At 28.1% G+C, this 20,673-nt stretch overlaps 1 protein-coding gene across 3 annotated transcripts in view; it reads right to left on the reverse strand.

The window, feature by feature from the left end:
- Positions 1-10,175: 10,175 nt before the first annotated feature.
- LOC100213595 (DNA polymerase zeta catalytic subunit) overlaps positions 10,176-20,673 on the reverse strand; it is a 76,876-nt gene continuing 66,378 nt past the window's right edge. For all 3 annotated transcript variants that reach the window (XM_065792501.1, XM_065792502.1, XM_065792500.1), the window contains exons 21-33: positions 17,063-17,120; positions 16,876-16,961; positions 16,370-16,439; positions 16,131-16,238; positions 15,891-16,000; positions 15,662-15,776; positions 15,427-15,564; positions 14,067-14,257; positions 13,835-13,942; positions 13,576-13,695; positions 13,394-13,460; positions 13,122-13,283; positions 10,176-10,462 (exon numbers count right to left, since the gene is read on the reverse strand). In XM_065792501.1, coding sequence (XP_065648573.1) covers positions 10,322-10,462; positions 13,122-13,283; positions 13,394-13,460; positions 13,576-13,695; positions 13,835-13,942; positions 14,067-14,257; positions 15,427-15,564; positions 15,662-15,776; positions 15,891-16,000; positions 16,131-16,238; positions 16,370-16,439; positions 16,876-16,961; positions 17,063-17,120 — 1,474 coding nt within the window. In that variant the 3' untranslated portion in view covers positions 10,176-10,321. The remainder of the gene's footprint in view (positions 10,463-13,121; positions 13,284-13,393; positions 13,461-13,575; positions 13,696-13,834; positions 13,943-14,066; positions 14,258-15,426; positions 15,565-15,661; positions 15,777-15,890; positions 16,001-16,130; positions 16,239-16,369; positions 16,440-16,875; positions 16,962-17,062; positions 17,121-20,673) is intronic.

The raw sequence follows: 20,673 nt of genomic DNA on the forward strand, positions 1-20,673 counted from the left end.
GCATTTGACATCTTAACCTCGTTGATTTTTGCCCAAATATTGTTATTTTAAGCTATAACTATTAGAAGTAACTATTAAAAAAATATATTTGAATAATAAAATCTTTTTTATTATTATTTTCATTGAAGTATTGTAAGTTTAAAATTAATTTTTACTATTGTGTTAAAACAATTTTAGTAATCATCAAGTTATTTTGCTATAGTGTAACTTTTATTACAAAAATTAGTATATTTGGTTTTATTAGAAATTTACTTATATAAAAGAAATTTTTGTGAAATAAGCGATGAAGTTTGCGTATATTTTAAACTAAAATATTTGTAAAGTAATGAAAAACATTGATTTTAATTTCTAGTTTTTGTTAAATTTTTTTTGAACAATTGCTGTTTTGGTTGGGCTTTTTGTGTGATCGACGTAAAAAGTAACAAATTATACTAATGAAATCTCGATGCATTCCTTATTGCCAACTTTTAATGGGTTTTTTTTTATGTTGTTTGTTAGAATTTGTGGACAATCAGTTTATTGTACATAACTTCAGTATAAAAACCATTTTGTCTATAATCTTTCGCTTCAGTTTTACAATAATCACTTTGATAATCACCTTTTATGCTGATTTTAACTAGTAATCAATGATTGTTTGTCCTCGTAGTCGGGAAGTTAAAAAACTTATTTTCACTGTGAATTTAACTCTATGCGCTCGTATTATTTTGATTTCTTTTTTAATGTTTAGTTTCGTGTTTCTGTCCTTTTTCTTTGTTTTCCTAATTCTTTTTCATTCTCAGTTTCATTCTAATTCTTTTTCATTCTCATCACACAATGAAGCGAAATGGTAAAAAAGCAGCCAAAACTCAAATTTTTGTAAAGTAATTAAAATTTTTATTAAGTGATTGTTCAAATTCAAAAACAAACTTAAAAAGTGGGTAATTAAAAACTTTTCAAGTTGTAGACCCCTTCCCTTACCGCCTCTTCCCTCCCCCTTCTCCCTTGAGTTTTCAATGCAATTTTTTTTAATTTTTAGATTCTAGAAATTATTCTAAAACATTATTTAAGTGAAAAAAATATTTACCTTATTTATTAAGCATTAATATGTAATCCCTGATTATATATACTGATAAGTGAATTTTTACATGAAAAAGTTTAAATTTGAAAAGATAACGTCTCCTCTGAAGAGGTCCTGTACGTCAGGATCAAGGTTAGGATCAGAAAATGTCTTGGGGTTCCTGAAAGCAATCGAAGACAGGGTCGCTTCTTATTAGTAAACAATGGAATTGGTTCTGCATCACATTAATTCTAGATATTTTGCATGTGTGATTGAGTCTTGCATTTCGTATGGCCTTATTTTGTGCTTCCTGAGCCTTCTCCGAATACGCTCCAATGGGAAGATCCAAATGCTCAGCAATTAAAAATCCATTTTCCAGAACCTTATGAAGTGTAGGTGACATAATGTACCAAGGATAGGTTTCCACTATCAGCTCTGAAGTTTTATAACAGTATGCTTTAAAAGCATCCAAGTTCAGGTGGAATCCACTGCAAACGGCATTCAATATGTTTCTTAGTCTTAAAATGATGTCCAAACTAACTCTGTTGTTTCAGAGAAAAATTCTGCTGCTAGAAATGCCCTCCTTGCAGTGTTTCCTGTATTAGTATTTCCAAATCCCTGCTTAGGAGTAGTGTCCGGACTCTCGATTCGATCAAAATTTGTTTGGAACGGAACGGAATAAAAATTTTATTCCGACTTACGGTAAAAATCTGTTTCGAGAAAAAAAATCTTTCTCGAAAGTCGGAGATTTATCAAATTTTTCGAGAATGTTCGTAATGTTTCGGCGATCATACTTTGTCAAAAAATTGTAAGTTTATCATTTTTTGTCGAATTTTTTTTACTTTAATCCACAACATTTTTGAAGTAATTAGCTTATAGGATATAAAAAGTCTAAATTAAATTAATTAAATTAAATTAAATGTATTCTGAAATAAATTTTACATTTCATGGAATATTTACATATAGTACAAGTACTAATTTTAAGTAAACACCATAATAAGAAACTAAAACACTAAACTAAAAAACAAAAAACACAAAAAACACACACACACACACACACACAAAAAAAAAAAAAAAAAAAAAAAAAAAACTAAAACAGTACAATACTTAAACGAAAAACTTTTGGAATAATAATTAAGTAAGAAGTTTGATAATTTAGGACATAATTCAAATTTCTTTTATACATCTATCTAGAATAAAGACTTTTATATACCTAATTAAAATATAGCAAAAAAAGAGAAGTAGATTATAATAATATACAGTAACAACATTGTAAATAATGTAGTAATATAAGTATCGGTAATAATAATAGGCAATAATAATAAAAACTCCAGTTATTGGTAATAATAATCAAAATAATAATAATACAAATGATAAAGATAACAATTCTAATAATAATAATAATAATAACAATAATAATACTAATGATAACAATAATATTAATAGTAACAATAACATCAATAGCAACAATAATAATAATAACAATATTAAAAAATAGCAATATTTATAATAGTGAGAGTTGGAAATAGAATAATGATATTAATTTGAGAAAAGTTAAGAAAGAGCAAGTATTAGTAGTAATAAATCAGCACTGAAATGAAGAAAGTAGTAGAAAAGAATTTTAGAAAAGATCAATTATTAGTAGTTATAGACCAGCATTGAAGTGAATAAGGTTAAGATGGATAGTAGATAGTTAGCAGTAGAGTAGCATAGAAATTAGGAAGAATACTTGTTTAATAAAAAATTAAATACACTGTTTTTGAATTTGGAAAATGTAGGGAGAGATTTTAACTGTGAGGGGAGACTATTCCATGTGCATATGCTCTGATATTTAATCGATTCATGTTCATAACAAACAGTTCTATGTTTTGGTATAGATAATTTGAAGCTTTTAGCTGATCGAAGTTGGTAACGAGGCATAAATTAACAGTTCTAATTGTTAGTTTTTAATTCCACAGCTTTTTACAGAAATAAAAAAAATATTTTATGATAGAACAAACTTTATTTATTGTAATGATTAATCAGTGGACCTAAAATTCAACTTTTTTATCACTTTTTTAATCTATTATATCACTTAGAGGAACTCCGCATTTGAGCTTTGACCTTCTCTGGCTTTTGACTGGGTTTGGAACAAATCCTCTGGACACTCTTCTTTTTTTCTGTTGTGAACCTTGTTCTGATGTTTTATTTCTCTTTCGAGGTTTTGGGGTTGATGATGTTTCTGGTGGTTTGGGGCTATACTCCTTCTCTTTGACTTCCTCTTCCATCATTGCGTCGGCCTCTTCTCTCTCCTCATCATTCAACAGTTTAACCTTTTTTTTTTTAACCACCAACTCGTAGTTGACCTTAAACAGGGTTAATTTCTTGGAGGTGGAAGGAACCAAGTTCTGCCTTTTGAACTGATGATGTTTCCACTCTGTGAAAAGAGCCTTTCACTACTGCTTGAAGTTGCTGGGACACAAAGCCATTCTCTCGCCAATTCTGCCATTAGAGACAGATGTCCTTTGTTTGCTTTCCATTATTGTAATGGTGGAAAGCAAACAAAGACCTTATGTCTTACCAAGACATAAGGTCTAAGACAAAGCAAACAAAGACCTTGATGCTTACCAAGCAATGCCTCAAGCACCAGACAGACTTTATGTCTGTCTGGTGCTTGAGGCATTGCTTGGTAAGCATCAAACTCTCTCCGCAGAGATGGCTTTTGTTGGCTGAAAGAAAATATTTATTTTAAAATTGAATTTGTTTTAACTAGACCTAAACAATGGTTTTTTCTCTGGTTATATTATATCAGAAAAAAGTTTATTTTCATATATCTTAAAAAATAGTAAAACTTTTTACTTCATGCAATAAACAATTTTTTTAGATCCAATGTATACAGTGGTGGCCAAAAATTAGAGACCACTCATTTTTTAGTTGGTTTCTTAATCTTTAAATTAAAATTAAGAAGATTCTAATTGACATATTAAATATTTTTTTTTAATATCTTGTTAATTAAAAAAAAAACGGATTAAAGTGGTATAATTTTTTTAATCTAATTCTAATTAAATAGCGTTTAACTTATTAAAAAACTGATGAGTACTTATAAATCTTCTTTAAATAAATTGGACAAAATTTAAATACCGCTTTCAAATCTTTAATTTGCACTTATTAAAAATAATAATCCATTATTTTGTTAACTGTCTTAATTGCTTATTACGTTGGCTATAAAATAAAATGTTGAAACCTGAGTTTCGATATCAAATAAACATTTATTTTTTGAATTGCAATAAGACAGATACGCGGCTCTTGTATTAAAAGAAGAAGGCTATAGCATCAGACAAATAGCAGAAAAGCTCGGAAGGTCTCACTCTTGCATTATTAACATAATTCAACGGTACAAAGAGACCCGGTCAATTAATAATCGTCGTAGGACTGGACGCAATAAAATTTCAAATGACCGTGATGTTCGCTCGTTAGTGAGATTAATGAAAGAAAACAGACAAGCATCATCTACAGACTTGTCTACGAAATGGACACTGTCAAATGGTCTGAAAGCAAGCCCTAGAACTGTGCGAAGGGTCCTCCACAATTTAAATTATTTATGGCGTGCTGGTGCAAAAAAACCACGCTTAAATAAAAAACAAAAATTTGCCAGGAAAGAGTGGTGCAAACTACATAAAAATTGGTCAACAGATCAGTGGAGCCGTGTGGTCTTTAGTGATGAAATGAACGTTGAGGTAGACAACAGAAAAGGTCGCGTAATGTTGCTTAGACTTCCAAGCGAACGGTTCGATGAATCTTGCATTTTGAAACGAACAAAACAAGGCAGTGGTTCAATAGGCATTTGGGCCTGTATGAGTGCCTGTGGAGTTGGCGTTTTTCATTTATTCGATGGTAGACTCAACAAAGAAAGTTTAAAATTTTGGAAAACTCGCTTTTTCCTAGTATTGATTTATGGCAGTTGCAAGATGGATTTATTTTCCAGCAAGATAATGCGCCGTGTCATAAAGCGCATGTTGTTAGCGATTGGTTCAAGTCTAATAAAACTCAAGTGCTTCCATGGTCTGCCAATAGTCCAGACTTGAATCTAATAGAGAATTTATGGTCGTGACGTGATCACAAGCTTGGTAAAGAACAACTTTACAATTTGGAAGATTTGAAATCTTCTATCTCTCATCATTTGAAAAATGTGCCTGATGAAGTAATCAAAACTTTAATGAATTCAATGCCAGAACGAGTACAAGAGTGCTTGAAAACAAATGGAGGAACAACACGTTTCTAAACCATTTTTTTATTGCTTTTTGAAATATTTTTGAAACTGGTCTTAAAATTTTGTCCAATTTTTTTTCCCATTTATATTTTTTACTAGTCAGTTTTTTAATTTTTTAACATTATTTTGTAAAAAAATTATAAATTCTTTTATAATAAATATAAAATACAATAAAAATTCTTTCTAAAAATGCTTTTCTTTTTTTGATACCTTTTTCCAAAATAAAATTATACTAAGGTTAAAAATAAACTTTGAAAAAAAAATGAGTGGTCTTTAATTTTTGGCCACCGCTGTATTATATCAGAACAAATGACTTAACTTTATCGCTCAAATTTTTCCGATCTGGTGTATATTTAATTGTAAAATAGATTTACCTAATATTGTGTGGTTCTTGATTTTGCCACAATGCTTCCACTTCCTCCATAAATTCATTGTCATCCACCACAATATCAATGTCACTCGAATTAGTAGATTCCTGTCTTTGCTCATAAAAAGCTTGGGTAGAAGGATGCTCATCTACCAACTTGCTGACAACCTCCTCATACAGCTTGTACTCTTTCAGAAGAAGACCGTGGTAGTGAGGGTGAAACAGGTTTCCCATAAAGTAGGCAGTGGTGTGCTTTCCCATGTCATTAAATCTTGAATGTTGATTGATCTGTTCCACCAGTTCTTTGCAAAATCTTCTAACAACTGCAGCAACATTGTGCGTTTCTAGCTCAGCCTTGAATGACTCAAAGTACTTTGTCATTTTGTAGATGGTGATTATGACAATATGCATGACAGGTTCACTCTCTGTTGAGAACTTTTCACTAACGAGTTTCAATGACTTAAGAGTTGGGAGTAATCCTTGCATCAATTCAAAGTCATTATAAAAAAATTGAAACTAAAGTAAAAAATACTTTAGTAAAGTTATTGGCTATTATTTATTTACGTTCAATATTTCTATTAAAATATAAACCTATTTTCAAAAGTAGGTGTTCGTAAAAAGTATTCCTATTTGTCACAAAATAATTTTCTGAAAATGTTTTTTTCTTTTTTCTTCTTCTTGAAAGCATAAAAAAATTATAACGCACCTCAAGAAGTTGGTTTCCCTTCTCATTTTTTCATTCTGGGAAAGGATATAGTGGGCTACCTTGTCTTGAGCCTCGTCAAGGGCAACAGTTGCCTCATGGATTTCTTTGAGGTCCTCAGCCCTTTTCTCCTCCCGTTCAGCCATCAGTTTGGTCAACCTTGCAAAGTCTTGTGGGTGCTTTGACTCAAGGTGGTACCTGGCACTGGAGGTTGAAGATTGCTGCATTTTTAATTTTTGTCCACACTTTTTACATACAGCAAGGGGTAGTCTAATTTAGGAACAATTTCCTTGTCAAAGAAATTGCAGAAGGCATTATTTGATTTTCGCATTTTGATTTGAGTTCACTAATAATTTTTTAAACTTTATCACAAAAATTTCAACGAACAACAAAAAGCTTTTTTTATTCAATATTTTCTCCAAATTTTTGGCTTTTTGCCTTTATCAAAACAAAAGTAGACTGAAGAAAATTTTCTTCATCCTTTATATTCAACATACTTAGAAATATTTTAATTTGAATGAAATTAAATTAAAATTAAAAATTATTAACTGACTAGAAATTATTATCAATACCAATATATATATTTATTTTCGATAAAAGATCTTACAATCGAGATCATTTACAAATAGTTAAAAACTAATCTTAAGTAAATACCATAAAATAGCATTAATAATACAAATAACAATGATAATAATAATGAGGAAAAATTATAAGAATAATAAGAAAATTATATAATAATAAACCAATATCAACTTTAAAACAACAATTGAATATAATGCACAGACGAGAAAGTTACTAACAGTTATGTACTGACAAAACGTAACAGCCTACCATGTAACTTAAACAATTATTGCAAAAAAAAAGTAATAAGTTGATACCCCTAAGTTAAGAATATCAACCACTAAGCTTAACACCTCTCTAAACTTTCTTTTGATTTCTTTTTTTCGAGATTCTATAGATAATTTATCTTCTGGAGATCGGGACTGGTATATTTTAATATCCATTTTATACCCCAAGTGTAGAATGAATTTAAAAATTCGTATCCAACAGTGCTGTGTGGATAATTCTAAAGCTATAGCTAGCTTATTGCAAACTTTTTCTCTAATTATATCCAGCTTGTTCATTTCACTAGGCTTGGCAGAACAAACATTGCGAGATTGAGTTGAGTTTGTATCTGTTATAGCATTCACTGCCTTGCCGTCCAACATGGTCATCTCAATTTTTATTTTTATTTTTGCTTTCTGGTTAGAGAAGGGGATTTCAAGTTCAAAATCTTTAAGACTTTCTATTTGCTTCCTAACATCTAATTCTTCATCTCTTGTTGACTCTTTTTTTTTTTTGGTATTGCAGATGAAGAGGCCTGCAAAAGTGGGGGCTTGAAGGCATTGGGTTTGACCATACAGTGATGGCTCCTATTTCCAGTTTAAACGGAACAATTGCAGTTTGGAACAAGGACTTTTTGTTTTCAACTCCTGTTGAAAGATCTGTGTCATCAAACCTTTGATTATATACACATTGAGATGAGGCTCCATCCATTCCAGCTTTCATATAGAATTTTCCAGTTGTTTCCGATCCATCTAGACACTCTGTTTTAGATATGTTTATAATTCTTGATGAAATGTGGTTCACCATTGACTGAACATAACATTTAGCAGATGTTTCTAAAATTTCCAAATTTTCTGAATAACATTTGGATTTTGCATCAAATATTACTTTGACTGAAAGGTATATCTCTGCATTCTGTTTCAGTGAAGAGTTTTTAATAACTTGATATTGCAAATCAATGAGATCGCAAGTTATCTTTAATGCAAGGGCCTGTTCTGCTTTCATCATTATTGGATTCGTTTTTGTATTTTCAATAATTTTCCTGGCTAGAGCTGGATTTTTAACAGAATGTTTAATAACTTTTAAAAAGTCGGTCTTTCCTGGGCTTGATTTAGCCCTAAACGCAGCAGCACAAGCAAGTTCTTCGGTACAATGATCACCAATCAAACTAAAAAAATATTTTATATTTTTAGAAAAATGTACTCATTTAAATAAAATTAGCAACCAAAAACGTAGCATATTGATTTTAATATACCTGGATACCTTTATCCTTTTAGCAACATCTGTATTCAAGATTCAAGAAATACGGATGAAACGCTTTTCCAGGCATGATGTGAACTCCCAAATTTTTTATTTTAATACTATTGTCAAATGAGAATGTGCTACAAAATATTACGGTTATTGGAGCTTGGAAACATGAAGAACCCAAATAACAGCCCCCTCCAACCCTTTGAGAGGGGGGACAGTATTTTAAACATAATTATTTTCAAAACTTAAAATAAAATTTAATTTTATCAATAGAATTCAAATTTTATAAAAAAATCTTTTTAATTTCTTTGGCGTTCAGAAGTAATGACCACGTACAGTTTACAACCCCCTCATTGTGCGTGCGTGCGTGTGTGTGTGTGTGTGTGTGGGTTGAAATATTTTACACAGATTTTTATTTTTTATACTTATGCCCATAAGTCCATTTCGGGCAATTTGGGGCAGCTGATTTTTTTTTAGTTAGCCATGATAACATCCCCCAGGTTAAAAAAGTCATTTCAGGGTGGAACTCTGCGGAACTTTTGAGATATACTATTTTCAAAACAATATTTATCGGAAAATTTATATTTTCACCTAATATTTTAATTACTCATTTGGCAAAAGCTATATTCAATATTTTAAGCTTTTTACTCTTTAAAAAGATAAAAGAATAAAGTTTTATGATAAAAAAAAACATCTAAATGAGTAAAAAAAAAAAAAAATTAGAAAAGTATAAAAAGTTCGTGAGTTTTAGCGAACTTTTATTACCTTCTACTAGGTAGGAAAAAATGCTTCTCTGACTAGGATAGTAGACATGAGAGAACTAAAATATATATTTTTTTTATCATTTGATATTTTTTCTAATAAGTTGTAAAAAAAAAATTAATGAAAATGGTGTATTAAAAAAATTCCACTTATGGCCTCTTTTTGAGCTTTTCGCTTCATAGTGCATCAATACGCAAGTTTTTTCTTCTACTCAAATCCTTTATGATAACAATTTTTAGTTTGAGCATATTGGTTGCAGTTGTAGATTAAATCATAAAAGTTTTTATAAATGAAAATTTATCACACGGTTCCACACTTCCCAAAGTTTGAAATATATTTTGGCATAATACATTGTTTCATTAACTGTTCTATTATTTCATGGAACAGCAGAGGCGGTCCAGTATTTTTTGGTGTTAGAGATTGCTAACATTCAGGCATGGAGCAAACTCCAAACATTTTTATGTTTATAATTATGTCAAATAAGGATGCTTTGCAAAAAAATTGCGATGATTGTAAACCCCTCATATTCAGGGGGTTAAAATATATTCATAATTTCTGAACGCTCAGAGTTTATACTATGAAACTTATCGATGAATATAAATTCATAATTTCTGAACGCTCAGAGTTTATACTATAAAACTTATCGATGAATATAAATTTATCGATGAATATAAATTTAGTTTAGAATAGTAAAAACAATATTTTATCAACTTTTTGCGCTCACGTTTGAGACGAAGAAAATTTTGGGGCTTTTGCTTCTAGGATCCAATCATCGCAGTTTTTGCAATATCCTTTTTTGTCATAAGTGAAATTTTGGAAATAAATTTTCGAATATTTAAGTAAAAAACTTCCAACAAAAACTCAAAACAGATAAATGTTTGGAGTTTACTCAATGTCAGAAAGTTAACAAACACCAAAAAATGCTGCATCCGTCTCTGCAGGATAGTACCAGTGGATCCGTCACTGGATAGTATATACAACAATATTTTCTCATAAAACATAAAGCAATATTTTCTCTACAACACGACACACACGGACGAATCGATAATAATCGATTGCCCACAACAACAACAAATAAAGTAGCAAACATTTTTAAGTGAGAATAATTACAAGCATCATATAAAATATTTTTTAAAATTCTGAAATAATATGGCGAACTTCTTTAGTTCTTTGAAGATCTCTGGATATATTTGAAAGTTTGAAGAAAACTGGACAGTCTAAAGATATACAATTTGATTGGTGAAAACGAGTACTTGTGCAATGCTGACACAGCTAAAATGAAAGCAGTAATAAGATTCAGAATTATTTTAATTATTAAGGTACATTTAAAGAAAATTTTATTAAATTGATTTTAAAAATTATAATAAAATATAGATAAATTTTGTTTGATTTATTTTGTCTAAAGAATAGACTTTTAAAAGACTATAACTACTTTCATTAGATAAAAAGTAATAAAAACGTGTTTTAAAATATTTATATGTTTAGTACCTAATTATATTAACTATTTTTGTATTTGTGATTTTTTTAATATTTTATTTACACTTTGTGTTTTACTACTCATTAGTTTTTTATTTGGTTTTCTTTTGTTTTGTTTAATGGAAAATAAAAAATAAAAAAAGTTAAAATTTTTATTTTATTTAGGTTTATAATGCTGAGTAGATTAAAAAGGTCATAATTGTTTAGGTTTATTAGATGAATAGATTTAAATATGGATAAAGTTAGATTTAAAAAGCGATAAACTTTCGTTCCCACTTAACGTATATTTCTCACTACATTTCAATATATGTAAGGATAAGTTAATAATAAAGCTACAGTATAAGTTTTTTACGTTCAAAACAAACAAAGTTCAATATTGTTATTCTGTGTTGTTAAATAATATTTAAACAAAACAGCGTTACTAACGGAGTTAACTTCTCATACTAAAGAAATATATAAGGTAATGCAATTCTTATTGAAAATGTATTTCTCCGCAATGAAACACAATTAAACCAAATACTGGTTAAAGCGTCAATCAAACCATGTATATGTAAATGTCATCTTGATTATATTTTAAAAATCCGGAAAACACGTGGCAAAAAAAATCCAGAATTTATTTCTCTTATATTTGTCTTAATTTAGCTTTAGACTGATAGCTTTCCTAATTTTTTTTTGAAACATTTCATTTTTTTGTATGGGTAGTAACTGAAAAATTAAAAAATCAAATTTATTGCAAAAATTTATACTTAAATTTGAAGGGCTTATTGTGAAACAATGACAAGCTATAAAAACAAATATTTGAGAAAAATTACTTCTAAGCTTTATTTAAATCTATAAAATCAGTGCTTACCTACTATTCTCTCAAATTTATACATCATATAAATACTAATGGATATTATATATTAAACAAAAAACAAAAAAACAAAAAACTGCGTATACTATTTATGATTATAAAAATGATAACTAATTTTTGAAAAAAGTGTGGCTTGTCATTGTTTCACAATAAGCCCTTCATTGCCCTTCATTTGTATGTTACGGTAAATTTGTCAGAAATCCTAAAATACATATCTGGAGATCTGGATATATCTGGACAAATATAATCCCTGATATGTTGATTTATTTGTTGTAAACATTCATGAATGTTTACAACAAGTCTATTATAAATTATTTTTGGTTTTAGCGTTAAACTTAAAAATTAATTAAGCAACATGTTCTTTGTAAAAAAAGTGTATATTGTGAAATAAGTAACAGAGTTTAAGAAAATATTCTTTGAAGAAAATATACCTCCTAAAGTAAAGGAATTTACAAAAAGATATTTCCACTTTACCTCTATTATTGCATCTACTACAATAATGGAGGTTTAACAGCGGAGTACCAGGTTTATGGTGGTCTGTTTATGTGTTTACTACGTTTATAGTAGTCAATTCCATGTCAATAAAAATTGGCAAAGAGGTGCTAACACAAAGTTCAAGGTAACCAGCTTTTTAAAAAGTTCTGCCAAAATTAACAAAAATAAAATTACAAAATGGATTAAAGCTGATTTTAGAGTTAGAGGCAAATCTATATACTTAGATGATTGCGACGGTATCCATGAAAAAAATATAACAACAACAAAAGAAGGTACGATGCATATGCAAATTTTTGCCAAATCACTGGAAAAGAGTTCAAACCACTAGAAACGTAATTTATTTCTATTTTTTAAAGTTTTCTTCGTCGCATGTCATCGTATTTGTGATGAAAAATTATAGAATAAAAAAAGTAGTCTAGATACAAACGTCTCGTTTGTATCTAGACTACTTTCCAAAACTTTCCGACCACCATTAACACAAAAAGTAAATCTGCTGGAGAAAGTTTGCGTATTCTCCTTTTTTAATTTCACTCTTTTTTTTATCAATTATTTGACTCCCAAATATATTAGTCAAATAACTCATGCTTACATTTATTTGAAAATAATTTTGAACATTCTAAAGCCCGAACAAAATTAAAATTAAATTAATTTTATTGCTATTAAATAACGATTCTTAATAAAATTTTCCTTTGATAATTGATGCAGCATACATTGACCAAAATACATTGCACACTTGATTATAGAGTGACTTATCGTACCGTAAAAATAAAGTAAAACAGTAACAAAGACAAAAAAAAATTAATTAAATTAAATATATATATTTTTCAAAATTCTTTTTCTTTATCATTCTTATTAATTTATTTTTTAAAAGGCTTGCACACATATTCTAAAAAAATTTGATCAGCATTTCCCAGTGGGCAGGGGACAAAAATAAGACGTCTTTTAAACGTGTTTTGAACGTTTTGGACGTCTTTTGAACGTTCAAAAGACGTCTTTTTCAGGTCCCGTGCCCACTGGGTTTTGTTTGCCAATTAAATAGTGAACCCAATTACATTTCAATAAAAGTTAGTAAATAGTTTTAAATGTTTTGAGAGATAAAAAAGTTACCGTAGTAAAATGTATGTAACGACGCTCAATTGCTCTACACTTAGAGTTAAGAAAAAAGACGGTTCGTTGAGAATCATTTCGGCAGTCAAAACATACTTTATGGTTGGTTAATTGTGAACAAATTAAACAGTGGTTACTGGAGAAGTAATGCGAAATCATACCCTGAAAACAAAATAGCAAAAACATTTAACAAAGAATGATAAGGTGTAATAAAATACAAAAATTAAAAAACAAACAACAGGTAATAGTAATAAATTAAAAAAAATAAAAACTTTTTTGTTGTCGTCACTTTCGAATTCACGATCATTGACACGCGTTATTCGAGGCAAATCAACAAACCTGAATTGACCAAAAAATTTGAAACTTTTTTCATTTGAATTTACAGTTGAAATAAAAAATTAAAGTAAATAACTTAACAAGATTAAAAAAAAAACAAAAACAAAAAAACACACACCATTTTGCTACATTCACCCCAATCAATGAGAATATTCTATCTAATGATGGGCATAGCTGCTTAGTAATGTAGTACGCTTCATTCAAACGTAAATTGTTATTATGAATCAATTCCATTGGACTAAATATAAATGTGAGCATAATAATTTAGCATGTAATAAAAAAATCAATCAGTAAGAAGTTTTGACCTTAAAAATACTAATTTAATGATAATAAGTGTTCGTAGAGGGTTATTAGTTTTTAGTCAAGGTACTTGATACCTTCGGACTAATTGAATCAATGTTAATCCAGGACTTCCGTGAGAAATTACATATGGTACTCGCTCGCCAATACGAGGCTCTGCACGACGATCTAATTTTAACTGTTTCCTTAATTTAGATAAAATATAAAATTTTTTAAAACAATTAAAACATTAGGTAGTACATTTAAATTCATTATTTATTAGTTAAAAAAATCAAAAAATAAAATAAAATACGAAGTAGCTAAAATGACCTTGTCAGCGCTAGTGCAGGTACACAAGCCCCGGGTTTATAATTGTTCAAACCACGGTATTCTTTAGCAATAATGAAATCACGCAGAATGACATTTCCTTCCATAATTTTAACGAATTGATTTTGTACGTATTTTTTTACCAAACTTAAGTCATTTTTTTCAAAGAGTATACGTAAAGATTTCTCTAAAACCTAAAAGGTTCTCCATTACTAATAATTTACTTATATCTTTCTAATTACTAAGGGCTCTCCATTCAACAACATAAAGATCAATCTGAAAAAACCAAACTTAAAAGAAAAGTGAGTTAGCAATAGCTCTACAAACAAATTTCAAAAATACAGTTCTACAGTATGTAATTAATGTTTTCGTTTAGATCATCTTACATCAAACTTTGTAAAAATACAATATTATGTTTTAAATTGGTCTTTGAATTATGGCAATTGAATAATTATCGTATTTAAAACTTATAACTTAACTTTATTAGAAAATATTTAATAAATGACGCATTAAACATAAAAAGCACTTGTTTGTCTAGTTATTTAGAATTTTTATAAGTTTTATAATTTGGAAATAAAATTTTTCTATCAGTTTTTATTTATGAAAAATTTGGTATTCATAAACAACATTCCCTAGTTGTGTGTTGAAACTGAGAAACTGGTAGACATTAAAAAAATTTGGTATTTATAAATAAACATTTATTAGTTGTGCGTTGAAACTGAGAAATTGGTAGATGTTAAAAAAATTTGGTATTCATAAACAACATTCTTTAGCTTTAAACTTAAAAAAGAATTTCAGAAACAAGTTTAAGAAACTTGAAAAAACCATTTATCGTCCGATTTTCAACATTGATTTTAATGTTTTGTGTTTATTTTAATAGGCTTACAACAAATTTTTTAAACAAATTGATTAAAACAGACTAAATAATGTTGTAAAATAAAACAACGTTAATTTGACTTTAGATGCGCACTTTTGGTAAAACCAAAAACTTGATTTATTGTTATATAACAAATGAAACAGGTGCTTTTTATAATTTATGTGTCATTTCTTATAGATTAAATCATTAAAAAAAAATCCATTTCTTATTTTTTTATGTATCTTTTCCATTTTTTACTTTATATGCACTAAAACTTTCAGGTGTTTTGAGTAGAATAATTATTTATCAATCAATCTAAAATAAAATAACCATTAGCTAACCCAAACCAAAATAATCTGAGAATAAACAAGTTCTACTTTTGATTTCATATAAATTTAAATGATGCACATACTTTAAGTAAACAAACACACGCAAACACAAGTACACATACATACATGCAAGCACATATACATGTATATATATAAAATTATATTTACTAGATTATACCTTACCAACCGCAGGGCAATTATCTCTTCGAACTGTTTCAATACCCTTAGCATCAAATATAGGTACCTTCTGATCAAGACTCTCATACATGTAACCCACATAACGCTTTTTTGTAATCAAAAAACAAGGCTGATAAACCTGATGCAGGAAAAAAAAAAATAAGTAAAAACGAGATTTAACTAATGTAAACTTTATCATCAATCTCTTTAAATGTAAATTTTGTCATCAACCTCACCTTTTCAAACTTCAGTTTTATTGGCTTTGGGTTTAGTGCTGAAACCGCATCTACTATTTCTGCTGAAACAGCAAAAGCAGTTTCTTTTGAAGCACCTTTTAGCAAAACGAACAAGCTAAAAATTTATAATTTTTGTTAGATTTAAAAAATATTGTTATAACTTAATAAGGCATTGTCAGTTTCTTCATGTAAGCCATTTCTTTAAAATGATTGTTAGAAAAAAAACAACCTGTCAGTATCACCATAAACAACTCTAGCATTCCATTTTTCTGTAGAGTTAACTAAATGTATTGCTCGCTCTAATGTTTCCCTTCCTTTTCTTACAACACTATCTCCAACCTTAATGATACAATTCACAAAGAATGTTCAAAAAGTAGCAGAGGATGTTTACAAATAATTCTTTACTAAAAATGTTTATGAAAAAAATTAAAATTTAACCACCACAACAATAAAAACTTAACAAACACACCTCAATGCATGGCATTCGGCCAGAAAAATTAGCTGCTGTATACCCATATGTTACATTAGCAATTAATTTTAAACCTAACTGCCGAGAGTCCAATAGTTTATAAAGCACCTAAAGCAAAAAAGTTTCAATTTGGTTTTTTGAAGTATTAAAATTTCAGATCATAAATTCTGAAAAAAATTGAAATAAATCTTTGTTTATGATTTCACAAACTTAAAAATTATTAAAAACAAACAAACAACCTTATTTGCTTTAGCTTTTTTCATTGATGATTTCACCATTACACGAGTGGATAAAATTTCGTCTAACATTCTATATATATATATATATACATATACACACATATATTTTTATATATATATATATATATATATATATATATATATATATATATATATATATATACATACACACATGTTTATATATATATATATATATACAAACACATATATGTTTATATATATATATATATATATATATATATATATATATATATATATATATACAAACACATATATGTTTATATATATATATATATATATATATATATATATACATATATATACATACACACATATATGTTTATATATATATATATGTATATATATATTTTTTAATTACATTTTATATATATGATTATTTTTTAATTACATTTTAGGTGAAATCAGGTGTGTACTTGGGTCCAACTAAAATATAACAAAAAATAATCAATAAAACTAATACATTAAAAAATAATAATTCAACAAACCTTGGTATAATTCCGGTTCTGACATCTTTCTTGACAAAGCCTACGCCATTTGGAGAAATATGTACATTCGAATCATTTAAAAGTTCCTAAAAAGCCATTGCAATATTTTAGGTATGTCTTCTAAGAAAAAAAAAATTCAAATGACCAAATATGAAATGATTGAAAAACTAAAAAAAACTATTTATACTTCTAACACATGAAACGGAAGATTTAAAGATGCTGCACCGAAGTTGAACAGCTCATTTCTGAAAAACAATAAGAAAAGTTTTTAATCTTAATTTCTCTCGGCCATTTTTTTAATTTTATAAATAAAAATTCTTTATTTTGATTAATTTTTTAACTAAAATTTTATAATTAATTATAATTAATTATTTTATAATAAATTATAATTAGTTATAGTTTTAATCTACAAAACAGTTTAATGTGAGGAAGAGTGTGCGGTTATAAATATCTTCCACATTCAAATAAGATAATGGCAGAGACATTATTTATATAAAATAAATAATTTAATCAAAACTAATTTTTTTCCAATAAAAAGTATAAATTTTAGTAAATTTAGATTCATAAGAATTAATAATTAGAAACCAATTAAAGGGTGATGCGGAAGTTATCGGACAAAATAAAAAAGTCAATAACTTATTTATAAATAAAAAAACAAACTACTATTATATATTTTTAAAATAAAGCATTTATCTTTTAATAAAAGTATATCATTTTTTATATGAAAAAACACCAAAATCAATCAAAACTTGCTCTGTTGAAGCTTGCCAATCTCCCTCGTAAACCTTCTGTGCCAAATGTCCCCAAAAATTTTCAATTGATCGTGCTTGAGGCACATTTGGGGGATTGGATTCTTTATCAACGTAATAGACATATTGATCCATCCAATTTAGAGAATCTTTAGAATAATGAGAACTTGCTAAATCTGGCCAAAATAAATAGATAAAGTCTCCATGATACTTGTGAATAAATGGAAGGAGTCGTTTTTCTAAACATTCATTAATATAGATTGATAAACTAATCGCTACAGCCTTGGAAGTGCGAAACAATGGTTCGGACATACCACGGTCAGATATGGCTATCCACATTAATAATTTTTCTAGAAATTTCTCTTTTCTTATAAAACGAACACTTTCTGGGCATGTCTTTTTGTTGTTTGTGTAGTATCCAGAATTTCCAGGCATGTTGTCCCCTGCAAAACAAAAATATTTTTCGTCATCGATGACTAGAAGTGATTTTGAGTTATTGAGTTGGTTAACTAGTTTCCTGCTTCTTATCTTTGCCTTTATTTGTTGTTCTATAGTGTATTTTGGAGTCTTTTCACGTTTTCTATATTTAATATTCATTTTTTTAACTGACGACCAATTGTCGATTGATTTACATCGAATTTAATACCTATTTTTCTCTGACTGACCCCTTTTCGATTGTTGACTCGTTAATTCAGCTTTCTTTTCTCTAGTCCGGAATGTCGGACGACCAGGGTGCTTCCTATCAGAAAACGATTGAACAGTTTCAAGTCTTTTTAGGTTATCATATACTGTACTTCAAGCAAATCCTTCCTTTTCAAAATGATTTACGATTTTTTTTTTTTTTTGGTATTAGGTTTATTTACAAAAAAACATTTTTAGTCGCTTTCAAAAAGATTCTCGTTCAGCTGCATTTAACCTCATTTTAAATAATTGTGTTTCAAATAATTAAGTTTATATTTTATAGAATGTTTATGCCTACGCATAAAACCACAAAAACTAATTATTATGCTCAAATAATGAAATTAGGATTTGTCCGAAAACTTCCGCATCACCTGTTAGTAGCAGAAAGTAGTTACAGAAAGGTTTGTAGTAGAAAGGTAGTAGAGACCAATTTATAGTAGAGACCAATTAGTAGTAGAGTAGTAGAGACCAATTAGTAGTAGAGTAGTAGAGACCAATTAGTAGTAGAAAGTTTTGCAAATGATTGTTAATACAGTTCATATACATTTGCTTAAAGAAAAGAAATTATTTACTGAAATGGAACTGATTATTACTTTAATTTAAGCGTTACTAATTGTTCTGCTAACTATTTATATAACAAAAAAAAGTTTTTGTCCTATAAATAATTTGTATACTGTAAACATCAAAAAAGTTTGATGTTTACAAATAAATCAAGAAGAACATATAACATGACCATTTGCTTTTTTAAGAAGTAACATTCCTGATAGCAAATATATTGCTGTATGTTCTGAAACTTGGACTTTGAATTTCAAAAAAATGTTTTTTTTTTTCACATTAAAGGTTTTACAAAAAATTGTGAAGACATAAACTGCCTGTCAACCTAGTTATATAATACTTGACAATTACAGAGTTTTTATAACTAATAGAGAATAAAATGTAAATTAGTCGCAGAGAAGCCATTCATTTTTTAGATGTTTGTCTAGAAGCAGCTTAAACGTTTTTAGAGATAACACTGATAAAATGTCATTAGGAAGAGAGTTCCATTTATTTATTATTCTTAAAGAAAAAAAGTTCATACATAAATTTAATTGTGAAGATTAAATTCATGTAACGCCAACAACCTTTGTTTATATGGTAGATCATATAATCCATTGATTCATTTCGAAGCTCTTCTTAACACATTTTCTATTTGCCGTTTATCTTTGAGAAGTCCAGGGTTATAGATTGATCCACAGTATTCTAGGTGAGGGCTAGAGCTGCACTAGAGCTAGGTCTAGGTGAGGGCTAGAGTGCACTAGAGCTGAAAATAATTTTTGAAAGATAATAAATCTTTATTATTCCTACTATTTGTGTGGCTTTGTTGACTTGAAGAGTTGTGTGTTTGGAAAATAATCCACTTTTAACGAGTACCCAGTTTGAGTAGTTACCATTAACAACAACTCTTCGTCTACGGTTTTTCAAAAAGTTTTTAATCAAATATAGTATTGATCCATTTATACCATAAGCTATAAGTTTAGAAATAAGATTTTATTTATGGTAATAAAAGAACCTCTTTTCCACTTTCTATTTTTAATTGTGTTAGTTTCAACTTTGTACCCACTACACCACTACCAAAATCAGTATTTACCAGTTCAGCGCAAGAAATGTGCAAGCTGATTAACTTGAAATATTTATTGCTATGAACTCCTTGCATTTAAACAATGTGGTCAGTTTTACCTTAAAAAAAAAAACTAAACAATTTACTGGTTAAAAGTTTTCTATAAATGAGATAAAAAAACTTGTTTTGAATTGACCAAACTTTATTGTGGTCTAAAAAAGTAAGACTAATTTTCTTTAAATTATTATCTTATAAAACTTTATTAATTTTTTATATATGCTTTTTTTATAAACGTATACTAAACCTCTCTTTTAATCTAAAGAGACAAATCATTGTTGATACTATGCAAAAAATTTATAAAAACCATACAACTATTTTAAAGAAATGCTCGATTTGGTTTAAGCTATTAGATAATTGACTAATATCGAACTATCAAAAAAAAAAATTTATATGAAAAAAAAAATTTTTATAGAAAATTTATCTTCTATAAATGTCTTAAGTATTATTGATAAATTATAATTTTCAGACATTAATATTCATGTTTTCAAATACTTTGCTCTTTTGAAAATATTTTATAAACGAAATAAACAATTATTAGCAGTATTTCTACTCTACAAAAATTGCCATCATAAATCTTCTGAATTAAAATTTTATTTTATGTGTATTTAGCAAACATGTTGATTAACAACAGAAGTGTCTTTGTAATAGTAAATGAAGTGTTATAACTTTATTAACTCACTATGGTAAAGAACTTTTTTTTAAATCTGTTAA

This window comes from Hydra vulgaris, chromosome 03, assembly GCF_038396675.1.
Source record: "Hydra vulgaris chromosome 03, alternate assembly HydraT2T_AEP".
Classification (NCBI taxonomy): domain Eukaryota; kingdom Metazoa; phylum Cnidaria; class Hydrozoa; order Anthoathecata; family Hydridae; genus Hydra; species Hydra vulgaris.